Source organism: Pimephales promelas, chromosome 12 (assembly GCF_988280905.1).
Source record: "Pimephales promelas chromosome 12, fPimPro1.hap1.1, whole genome shotgun sequence".
In the NCBI taxonomy this organism is placed as follows: Eukaryota; Metazoa; Chordata; class Actinopteri; order Cypriniformes; family Leuciscidae; genus Pimephales; species Pimephales promelas.
This window is the reverse complement of record NC_142780.1, coordinates 11,326,492-11,339,101: the sequence shown is the minus strand read 5'-3', so window position 1 is coordinate 11,339,101 and position 12,610 is coordinate 11,326,492. Positions and strand designations below refer to the sequence as shown.

The 12,610-nt window shown below is 36.0% G+C and overlaps 1 protein-coding gene across 7 annotated transcripts in view; it reads right to left on the bottom strand.

Moving 5' to 3' along the window:
• Positions 1–12,610, bottom strand: part of triob (trio Rho guanine nucleotide exchange factor b) — a 219,864-nt gene that overhangs the window by 64,760 nt on the left and 142,494 nt on the right. For all 7 annotated transcript variants that reach the window (XR_016145683.1, XM_089117483.1, XM_089117481.1 and 4 more), the window contains 11 exons: positions 10,611–10,760; positions 10,396–10,510; positions 10,146–10,261; positions 6,831–6,953; positions 4,153–4,347; positions 3,884–3,999; positions 3,566–3,632; positions 1,754–1,863; positions 1,589–1,658; positions 614–703; positions 24–116 (listed from right to left, as the gene is read on the bottom strand). Coding sequence is in view for 6 of the 7 variants with exons in the window: in XM_089117483.1 (XP_088973609.1) it covers positions 24–116; positions 614–703; positions 1,589–1,658; positions 1,754–1,863; positions 3,566–3,632; positions 3,884–3,999; positions 4,153–4,347; positions 6,831–6,953; positions 10,146–10,261; positions 10,396–10,510; positions 10,611–10,760 (1,245 nt within the window). In the remaining variant the exon portion in view is untranslated. The remainder of the gene's footprint in view (positions 1–23; positions 117–613; positions 704–1,588; positions 1,659–1,753; positions 1,864–3,565; positions 3,633–3,883; positions 4,000–4,152; positions 4,348–6,830; positions 6,954–10,145; positions 10,262–10,395; positions 10,511–10,610; positions 10,761–12,610) is intronic.

The following is a 12,610-nucleotide window of genomic DNA, read 5'->3' as shown; positions in this document are numbered from 1 at the left end:
TTTCAATTATAGTAGAAACACACCTTTAGCAGCAGCTGATACTTGGTGATCCTCTGAACCGGTTTAATAAGGTATGATGAAATGGAATTGGCCAGCCTGTGCCTTTGTTGGATTTCCTGCACACATACAAACACAAAAAGACTTTTAATTAAAACGACAATCATCTTTCACACACACACACACACATCCTAAAACCTTGCAGGAAAACAATCATGATGAAACCAGTCATCTCTAGCCTTTTTTATTCTTATATAGCTTCTTGATAGCAATTTTGCAAAAGCAGAGCTCAAGGCTAAAACCATTCGTCAGAGTGAAAGAAGAGTCTGTCTGTTCTGATCGCCTGGCAACAGTTTAACCACCTACCAGCTCAAGAACAGGACTGCTCAACAGACCACAGAAACCTTACACACACACTCAAATACAATACTATAGATAATACTACGACAAATACACAATGTCACATACATATTCATATAAACACCCACATGCTGTGTGAAATACACACAAAAAGTGTTGTATAATCTGAATAAATAAACTTATACTTACACAGAATCGTATGCCCTTTAATAATGTTAATGTAAATAATGTATGATTCACTTTGCTTAGTACTCACATCAAAATAGGCCCCTGCGTGTTCCAGAATCAGCTGAGTGGAGTCAGGCTTGTTCTTGCAGTAATTCACGTACATTTGAAACTTATCCGCCTGAAAAAAAAAAAAAACAACAGCAAATTATTTAAACATATAAAACATATTTTTTTAAAACATTTTGAACCCAAATATGTTCTATTTTTTCCATTTATAATATCTGGAGTCTCTTTAAAAATGATAACTATTATCAGAACGTTTGAAATAAATGCTGATTCAAGAGACACTTCAAGAGATTAGTGCAATAAATGTTTGTGTAAAACAATTAGCTGTGATAGATTCAAAAATGTGATCTTGATGAGAACCACTGTACCACTGTAGCAATAAGGGAAAATTTACAGTTACAATAGTCCATGAACTGCTTTTAACAGTTACAGACATGGGTAGCACTTTGTTTTACAGTACTGTGTGAGTTTAAATACCAGCATTTTTGTATTTAATAATTTAATATTTGCATTTATTCAAGCAAATATAGTTAAGGTATATTATTATTATATATATATATATATATTATTCCTGCGATGAGAAAGGGCAAAGCTGCGTCACATGATCCGATCAGATATCATTATAAAATGCTGATTTGGTGCTCAAGCAAAAAGTTTTCACTACTAATTGAATGCATCCTTTCTAAATGAATAATTTTTTTTATTAAAAGCAATCTACTGACCCTAATATTTTGAAAGGTCGTGTATATAGTATGTACTTAGTATAATAACTAGGTACTAACCCTGAACAATAAACCAAAACGTAACCAATTTTAAGTTCAAAAAGTTACCTTACTGTACTGTAGTAATTATTCTGTATATGTAAATAGTGTATGTGCTGTAAAATACAGTATAACCCAGATATGTGTTCTAATAATCCGATTTAATGTCAACATAATGTAAAACTAGTTAAGTGCACTTCTTGATCAGATTATCTCTAGCACACTGGCACACTCACCCATGTGACGAAACAGTGACCCACATCCTCTGGAAGCTGCTCATATTTTTCCAATTCTTTAAGGAAAATGCTGAGGAAAGGACAAAGAAGGGCATAGGGAAATGGTTAGTAAAGAAAGATCCAGTTCAATAATTCTGAGAACTGCAGTTCATTAGGTTCACTGACTTGTGATGGAACTCTAATAGGTCTTGCATGTTGCCGAAGATGATGTGCTCTTTGTTGACAATCCCTGGGGGAATCTCTTCCACACCACTGCTCATCTCCCACAGATAAGTCTGAAACACACACACACACACACACACTCAAACTTAGAATTCTTTCCAACAATGTGATAAACTAAAATTATTAAGCAATGAAAGACACCTTCCACAATCATTAATTATGCTTTTGTCTTCAAATAATGTGTTCCAAAAACAAAATAAAGCAGGCCATTTATTAAAGGAGTAGTTCACTTTAAAAAAAAAAAATTATCCAACTGTTCAAAAGGGCTTTAAACGATTTCAGATGATGAATATGGGTCTTATCAAGCGAAATGATCGCTCATTTAAAAAAAAAAAAATAATAACAAAGTTTAAGTTTTATAAGCTCAAATTGTTGCCTTGCGCTGTTCTGTGATGCGCGTTCGTGACTTTTCTGTTCGAACTCATTCATCAAAATGAACAAATCTTTGTTGTTGACTCGGGAAAAGATTTGTTCATTTTGATGAACAAGTTCGAATAGGAGTCACGAACGCGCATCACACCCTAACCCTTACAGAGCAAGGCGACCAGATTGCACTGAAACTGTCTTTTGGACCTTGAACCGTTTGGTTCCCATTGAAGTCCATTATATGGAGAACAATCCTGGAATGTTTTCATCAAACACCTTAATTTCTTTTCGACTGAAGAAAGAATGACATGGGGGTGAGTAAATTATCAGTAAAAGTTTTTTTTTTAAAAGTGAACTACTCCTTTAAGAAATTACACATTTTCATGAAATCTAAGAGCTTCATTGACAGCCTAAGCAACTGCCACTTTAAAGCACCAGAAAGGTAGTAAAGACATCCTTAAAGTAATTCATGTGACCCAAGTGGTTTAACCTCAGTTTCATGAAGCGACACGAGTGCTTCGTTCAGAAAACAGCGGGGCTTTCATCACTCATGTTGCTTCATAAAATTGAGGTTAAACCACTGGAGTCACATGGATCACTTTTATGATGTCTTTGACTTTCTAGGGTTTGAAAGCATTAGTTGCATAGGCTGTCAATGGAGGGACAGACAGCTCTCTGACAACATGAGGGTGAGTAATTAATGACAATTTTTTTTTTTTTTTTTTTTGTGGGGTGAACTAACCCTTTAAAATGACTGTTTGTCAAAGCGTGTGACTTATCCCTGTACTACTCAGAATTCTGGGTCGTAAACACAATATAATCCAAAACATACACAGTAACTGAATATTAATGTTATAACAGTGCTAATTCTGAGTGCTACAATAGAACAAAACGAAATTAAAGGAACATACAATATACATAAATCAATATACAGATGGGTTAAAGCACCCTTGGAGATGAACTTCAGTTTTTGCTTTTGCATGTTGCTGTCCTAGACGTGAATGAGAATAAATGAGCTGATTAAATTACTGCGCAGAATTACTAAAATGCATCATAACAAATGAATCACTGACATCATTTCCCAGAAAATAATAGAGGGAAAACAATGCACATGTATTATTTTCAGGAATATGATTACATGTGTATTCCAAAGCGCATGAATATTCCCATTTGGATTAAAAATGATGCATATAAACATGGTTAGTGTTTTAATGACACTGAATCTTTTTATGAGATCAAACAGTAGCTAAAACTGGATTGTTTTTGGGCTGAACTGCAGTGAATACAATTATAGCACAGGGCTTTTGTGATCTGTCCAAAGTGGACATTGGCGTACCACACCCTCGAAATTTCAGTCGGTTAGGAGCAGATCGTGACAAAAACACTTACATCCATGCACTCCCGCAGGTCTCTCACATATGTCTTCTCGGTCTGAATGAGCTCCGCCATTATAAACCTGAAAGAGTGCAATGCAACAGAGACCTATTGTTGACATTTGTTTGAAAGCACAATGCATCTGGGAGGGGTTTCAATCTGGTATAAAACCCTCAAAAAAAAAAAAACATTTAGTTGTTTGTTTTAACATGAATATTCAAGGGTGTTTCCTCACAAAACAAAATAACTAAAGTTGGACTTTCTTCAAATGAAGCGTTCTCTTTTAGCACTTCCTGCCGTCGGATTATTATCATATAATAATAAAAGACGTACTCTTTTCTCCGGGCTGATTTGCGTTTCTCTTCATTGAGTTCATGGTTGACGTCTCTGAGTTTGACCTCTGCACCAAGAGCACTGGCTGGGATGATGTCCAACTGCAGATCTTTACTCTGAAAACCCCAAAAAGAAATGTTTTAATGGTCAGAAATCACCATTCTTTCATAGATTAACATGCTTAATGACTCATACAGCAAAAGATATTGTTCATCCACACTCCAGCCATGCAGGCCACATCAACACACTCACTCTCACAGCCCTCTCACCGCTTTGTTGGAGTCAGTGGACAGGCCGAGAGCTTTCTCCAGACAGGAACGGTACTTGTCCATGCGAAGGGAAAAGTCACGGTAGCGTTTGTCCACCGAGGCGACCCATTTCTGAATCTCGCTCGCATGGGCGTGGCCTTTCTCACAAAAACCATCAGCCAGCTGGATCAACAACTTTACCCGCTCTTTGGTTTGCTGAAGAGAGAGAGACAGAGAGAGAGAGAGAGAGAGAGAGAGAGAGAGAGAGAGACCTGCAGTGATTCCACCGATCAAGTCAAGTCACCTTTATTTATATAGTGCTTTTCACAATACAGATTGTGTCAAAGCAGCTTTACAGAGATAACAGGAACATAATTCAACAAAGTTTGTTTCCAGAAGAAAATAGCATCATAGTCCACTTAAGTAAGCTCAGTGATGTTTCATTTTTGTTGTAAAAATTATTAGTTTAGTTCATTTATATATATATATATATATATATATATATATATATATACATAGCCGCTCTGGAGAATACTGTGATGTCATCGTCCAGCTCAGTTCAGTTCTCATATAACAATGCAGGCAGATCAATAATATTGTTGAATATTAAATGAAATGTCCAATTAAATTAAATTAAAAGGAGTATTGTGAGTTGATAAACCTGTAACATGCTAAGAATCACTGTTGTACGATGAACTTTGGATGAAGTTGTGGGAATAGTTCACACAAAATGAAAATGCTGTCATCTTTTACTCACCTGTATTATTTAGAGTTTGATTTTAAAACCATATATATATATATATATATATATATATATATATATATGTAACTTTGCCATATTTATCATTATTATGTATCCATTACCCTCTTAATCCTTAATCAAAATAGCTTCCCCTCCCTCTGGCAGCGACATTTCTTCTCCGATGATGTTCACTTGAACAAATGCAGGACGACCTATCACTCACATGAGATCGAACAATAGCAAACCCCAACGATCCCACAATTCAATCAAGACCTGATGGACAAAAATCAAGTCCCTCAACAATATATTTTTGTCTTGTTTGAGGAGCCATTTCACTTGTGGAGTATATAGACCATTTCACAAGATGTAAACAACACTGGTCCAGAAGCACTTCCTGTTTCAGTTTGTAACTGTTTTCTTTATTTCACATGTAAAGAAAACATCTTAAAGATGTTTGTTTAACTTTTTGATTCAGTTTTAAATGTTCTGTTGGTTGTATTTTATCCCAGCTTTTATGTAGTGTTAAAAAACTGAAACAGGAAGTGCTTCCAGTGCTGGACCAGTGTTGTTTACATCGTGTGAAATGGTCTATAAATTGTACGTCAAAACAGGGGAAAAAAAATACAATCGCAAGTTCCGACTTAAAATTCGGTTTGATATAAATAAAAAGACACATGGAAATGTTCGGGTAACACTTTATTTGAAGGGGTGTGCATAAGACTGACATGACACTGTCATAAACATGACATAACACCTGTCATGAACATGAAGGAGTCTTGAATGTTTATGACTGTTGTCATTAAGTGTCATTCGGTAAATTATGACACTTTTAATGCAAAGTTGACGTTGTTTAAAATGTCTATGTTATGACAACTTGACATTAACCAAGACAAAAATGTCTTGATTAGTCCAACGTGTTCCACTTTACTTGAGGTAAGGGGAAATATGACACTGTTGTTAAAGCATTTGACAGTGTAATAACCCTTAATGACATATTTATAACTAGTACAATGTGTTCCACTTTACTTGAGGACAAGTAAAATATTCATGTCACACTTATATTGGTGTCATGACAACCAAAGTTAAAACCAACCATAACATATGACAGGGTAATGTTAACACAAAGATAAATAACTTCTTTAAGTTTTGATAATTAGACCTGTTATGACATATTTGTGACAGGTTATGATTTCTTGGTTAATGTCAAGTTGTCATAGCAAAGACATTTTTTTGTCTTGGTTAATGTCAAGTTGTCATAACAAAGACATTTTTAAACAATGCCAACTTTGCATTAAAAGTGTCACAATTTACCGAATGACACTTAATGACAACAGTCATAAACATTCATAAAGACTACTTCATGTTTATGACAGGGTCATGTCAGTCTTATGCACACCCCTTCAAATAAAGTGTTACCAATGTTTGCATGTCATGGCCACGAGATCCTATGAGGGAACGACATTTTCAGTATTTACATTACGTAAAATAGCACTCTAGACATTAAAGGAATAGTTCACATAAAAAAAATTCTGTCATCATTTACTCACCCTCAAGTTGTTTCAAACTTGTATGGATTTCTTTCTTCTCATGAATGCAAAAGATATATTTTGAACAATGTCCATAAACTGTATGTTTACAGAAATTCTTCAAAATATCTTCTTTTGTGTTCAGCAGAAGAAATAAATTCAAACAGGTTTGAAACAACTTAAAGGCAAGTGAATGATGACAGATTTTTCATTTCTGGGTGAACTATCCCTTCAAGGAATAATTCTTCTTCTCAGTTATAATGAAGAAAGACGATGTGGTTTGGGTGAGTAATTGATGACACTAAAAGGACAACAGAAAATGGTCTGAATGTAAATGTACAAGCATTCTGATTAAGTTTCCAGGCATCTAGCCAAGTAGGAAAGAAAACTTCCCCTTATACTCCATCTTATCTTATATATTTGAGACATACCTTGGCTGTAATCTGGAATTCCTCATGTTCTTTCAGCAGTTCCTGTGTGTGGTGTATAGTGGAGCCTGTAGAGGTGTGTGTGGATAGATAAAACTCTCCTGTATCATGGATCCACTCCAAAGCCTACAGAAAAGAGTCAAAATGACAAGTCAAAAAAGATGTGAATATGTGCATGTGTTTCCAACAGTGTTTTTCTAACCTTGTGGGAGCAGTTTTTGAAAATGGCTTGAAAAGAATACCAGTAAAGGGACAGAACAAGATGTCTCCAAGTTGTATTTCATGGTTAGGTTTAGTTCAAAGACCTTATAATTAGCTTTTATTAACAATAGATGTCAAAGGGAGGTCCGGGCGGACACGGATATCTAAATAAGCCAGTGTAGAGACCAGTGCGTGTGTATTTGTTATACTCTCATTTGTCCACAAGAGGGAGTGAGATCTTTAAAAGTTCTCTTGCTCAGTCTGAAACACATATTTTCATGTCTTTATAAAAGGAACCAATTTCAGAATAGGTTTGATTGTTTGGATTACATTGTGTGCAACCTCAAAGTAATACTAACATTCACAGAAAAAAGAAGTCCTATGTGAAACGAAGAGAGAAACTCCATCCAGTACCACAGACTTCCAGAAACCCCTGTACTGTAATTACGCAACTTGATACCATTTTAGTTATTTTCTAGACAGAACGTTTTTGAAGGTTGATGCATGACAGTTGACTACTGTCAAGTTTATATAGCAGTCAGTCACGCAAACCACTGAACACTTGACCTGATGTGCTTGTGTTATTTGAGACTCCAGAAATACTTGTTGTGGTCTGCGGCAGCTTCTAGTCAATTCCGTATGACATAAAATAATTTGATCTCGAATAGATGGAAGGGTTGCACTGAATTTCTTGAGAATGAATTTATGACTGTGGAACTGATGTTTGAAGAAAGACAAGAGTTTCTTCAACTTTTAAATCTATGAAATGTTCATAATGCTATAGTGTCAGACTCAGATTATGTTTATGATGCAAAAAACTTTTCAAAATTACAAGCTCTACTTTGTTTAACTGAATTTGAGAAAGTATATGAAGTCAGAGTGCAGGGACTTGAGACGTTTAATTGAAAAATGACATTTAAGCATGTTGCAAACACTAACACGATGTATGGTGCATTACAAATAAACATCATAATATCTGGTTCCTGGGAATTGAACCCATGACCTTGTTGTCTAGCACCATGCTTTGCCAGTATGTCAGACCTTTTTATTTTCAGAAGAACTTAAATGCAACACATAATTATATGATATGTGGTTGGATTACATCTGTCTATGTATACATGTATGAGTTTATTTGTTTTTTCTTGTAGAAATCTGTGTTTAAGACTTAAACTTTAAGTACATGCCAAGCAGAGGTTATGCTAAATTATCATTGTTAATTGTCAAATTATCATTTGTGACACTTTTATGGACTAAGATTGTCAAATATTTCGTAAAATGTAAAATATTGCAATGAAAGGGAACACTAATAACTACTACTAATAATATAATATATACTAATAATAATAATAATAATATATATATATATATATATATATATATATTCCCTTTCTATATATATCAAAATTAGATAAAAAGCCAAAATGGACATAATTGACATAGATAACAAGAAAAAGTCGAGTTAGACAAGATAAAGTCGAAATAATGAGATATTAAGTCATAATTATGATTTTTTTTTATAATAATAAATAGTAAAATCTTGTAAACCATTCCTTTTTCCTTTCCCCCCTGTTTTGGAAATGTCATGACAACAGTACCTTACTATTAATAGATCTTAATTTTGATTAGTTAATGGTTAGCATAAGCCTTTCTAGGGAAATTTTTCTTTTCCTTTCCATTTGTTGTTCTTTATTTTCTGCAAACTTACTACTTATACAGAAATTGCATTTTTCACTTTATTTTTCGTTATATCTGTACAAGCAAGAGAGTGTTGTGACATTGACAGGCACACTGTCAATGTGGTCGCTTCAAACTCATGGACGGGTTTAGACTACACGACATCAGCCAATTTTGCCACAATCTGTTTGACGTATAGTGTCCTGAAGATCAGGATGGAACAATCAACCGTTTTATCTCATACAGTGTGTCTGATAGTGGATGACAACTGACACCGACATTTCAGGACATAACAACAGACATGATACCTTACTATGGGACAGGACATTTCAACAGAAAAACTAGCAAGAGTTTTTTTGTTTGTTTTTTCAGTCCTCCACAACGAGTTCCATCCCATTTGTGACATTGACCAATAGGAGGACAGAAGCACTTCCATATACAGCTTCAAACAAGGCGAAACGAATCAGAGAAACAATGGTACTGGAGCTATTATGCAATGGAGGCAAGATTCATAGATATTTTACCTAAAGTTCTCCTTGGAGGATTATACAGCTCTCACCATGCAATCCAGGAACATGTCCACTGTCAGGTTTTCTTTCTATTTTTGAGCTTTACTGGTGACAAGACAGCCAGTTGAAAACATGCCGCATCGGTAGCCATTGTTTGCTTATGCTCTTATTTCTGGAAGTCAGGCACTACTTATCAATGACATCATGATTGGTTAAAAGCAACGTGTAGTCACATAATCAGAAATGTCGTTTAGTCTGACTGAGCCTGGCATTGGATGCACCTCCTCACAAACCTCTCTGTCTGAGTAGGTGGGTGTTGTTGTACTTGAGTTTGGACCAGACTACAGGGGTTGGACAAAAAAACTGAAACACCTGGTCTTACTACACAATAATTTGTTAGAATGGTGAGGGCCTCATTTTGCATCCAAATACAGCACCAATTGACAGATAGAAGTCCTTCACAGTGACCAGAGGGATTATGAGCCGTTCCTCTTCCAGAACAGTGTCCAGGTCACTATATGATGCTGGTGGACTCGCTCCTCCAAAACACCTCAATAATATTCAGATCTGGTGACTGTCAGACCATGGGAGATGTTCAACGTCACTTTCATCTTCATCAAACCCTTCTGTCACAAGTCTTGCTGTGTGTGTTGGTGCATGATCATGCTGATACACGGTTTGAGCATCAGGTGCTCATGATCCTCCAGAAGGGTTTGGTAGTCCTCGGCAGTGTCGTGTCCATCAAATACAATCAGGATTGTCATGATATTGGAGCTCAAACCATCACTGATCCACCCGTGCTTCACTCTGAAGATTGGCCGCCAGGCATATAGATGTGAAACCTCCAACATTGGCCAGTGTTTCAGTTTCATTGTCCAACCCCTGTATATACCTAGCTAAAAGGCAGATTCTTCAGGATCAGACTGGTACTGACCTGCTTGGTGCTGCGTTCAAACACCACGTACTGCTGACACTGGTCAAGCCTCCTCTTCCTCATGGTCCAGAAGTGCAGAACCCGGTTCTCCCGCTGCAGCAACTCATTTAGGATGTCTGTAGGACACAAGGACAGAATCAGAAACAGAACAATAAAACATGCTAATCAAAAAGCAAATAATGGTTCACTTCAGTCATAATTGTGGCTTAAATCAATGTGGACCAATCACAAAATGAGGATGAAGTCTTACTCTTGACTTGTTGTTCAGGGGCTTTGACATGTGCGAGCATTCCCGGCATATTCACGCTGTTTCTGTGCAAGTACTTGAGGAAGACATCAGCGTTGCGTCTGGCTAGTGTGCATGCCTTCAGAGAGAGAGAGAGAGAGAGAGAAAAAGAGTCAGTTATGAGTAAATTCACACAAAAAGTTTGAGAACCTGAGTGCATGTGTGTATGCACTTGGTACCTTGAGAAAGGCCTCTTTCTGCTCCAGGTGTTTACTGATCATGGGAGTCACGTGATCAGATTCTGAGTTTGGTCCCAGTTTATCAGTCCCTCCACACCAGTCTTCCTCTCGTTTGTATTCTTGCTCCAAACTTTCCAGCACACTACACACCTGCAGAACACACACATGTAGGTAAAAACAGACAGTATTATTCGGATATTTAAATGAAAAATTTCCACCACATAACAAAAAAAAAAAAATGATTTAGAAAATCACGATTATGACATAAGGAAATTATCCATTACTAAATTATAATAATGAAAACAAACTATCATAATTTTGACTTTTTATCATAATTATGAATTTAAAATGTATAAATTCAAATTAAAAGTCATAATTATAACAGTATGTCTTCATATTAATTTTTTTTGCATAAATATATGAACAAATTTCCCAATTTAACATTTATGTAATTTACATGATTTACGGTAACTTTTTATTACTTCACTACAAGTAGGATTTAGCTAAATTCTATGGATGTTTTTTTTTTGTCCACAATGTTGAGTTAACTTAAACAAAAAAACAAAACATTAAACAAACAAAATTTAAAACATACTTAACATATTATAGACATAAGAGCTAAAATAAATAAGAGACTAACACTGTGTCCAAACTACACGTGACACGATAAAATTCCAGCGACAGCAAGTGTGTCTGTCCACACTAGACGCGACACGACTGTGAGACGCCACACGTCAATCAAAAATCCCAGCCATTCAGAACAGCGTGTGGGCGGAGTCGCTCTGTGAAAGCGCACTGCTGGCCCGCACTCACGTTGGAAATGGGTAAGGTCATAATCAATTCAAGAAATAACAAAATATACTCATTGACTAATTTTTAGTGCTGTCAAACGATTAAAATATTTAATCGCGATTAATCGCATTAATGTCATAGTTAACTCGCGATTAATCGCACATTTTTATCTATTCTAAATGTCTTTTGATTTCTTTTTGTTACATTATTTTTTTCTCATTTTAATGCTCTTATCAATATGGAAAAGTGGATTGGCTTGTTTAGTGGCTTGTTTTTTTATTATTATTATTGAAAATAACATTGGAATAGTGTTCAATTTCACACTAACATATATAAATAATCTCTCACACAATGTAACACTGTCTATCAATAAAAGGGTGAAAGAAATACTGACGAGGTCCTGATACTGACGAGGAGGTGGAGAATTCGCATCATCTGTGTGTGTTTGCTTGGCCATCATCAAGTGGTATTTCAGACTGGACGTGCTGCGATGATGATCGCTCAGTTCACAACGACAAAACACACAGATCACTTGGTCTTGTCAATGGGACAATTTGGCAACTTTTTAAAAGTAAACTTTCCATTCAGAATCTTAGGGCATCCATTTCGGCGTCTCGCGCTCGTCTTCCACTCAAAACGTAACGTTACTATTTGGCCGGCTCACAAGCCGAAACGAGTGTGTGCGGCACAAAACGTCCTCGCGCTGCACTCTGAACCCATTCATTTCAATGGCTTGCGTACGGTGGCCGAGAGAAAATTTTGAGTAAGCAAGGACTCCAAGGAGTATAGACGAACTAATATATATATATATAATATTATAATATTATTTATATATACAATATTACTTTAATAGTATAGTTTATTTGTATAGTTTATTTATAAAAAATATATATGCTTTGACTTCTTGTCAATAAAGGTTTTTTTGCTCTAAGCACGTCCTGTGGTTCTAGTTGGGTCCGTCACTTATTTGGTTCCCCGGAAACATTTCCGTTGTGGACCGTGTTATTTGCAGCGCGTTTCTGTATTTGGTGGTGTTGTGAGTACTTGGAGCACAGGTGTGTTGTGGAACTGATGAAGATGTTTTTCTTAATTTGCGGATGTATTTTTGTATTTGAATGCGTTTTTATAGTTGCAAACGTTTTTTTGAATTTGCATTCGTCTTCATCAGGTTGCAGCGCGGTGAGCTCTCTCGGCCACCGTACTTGTGC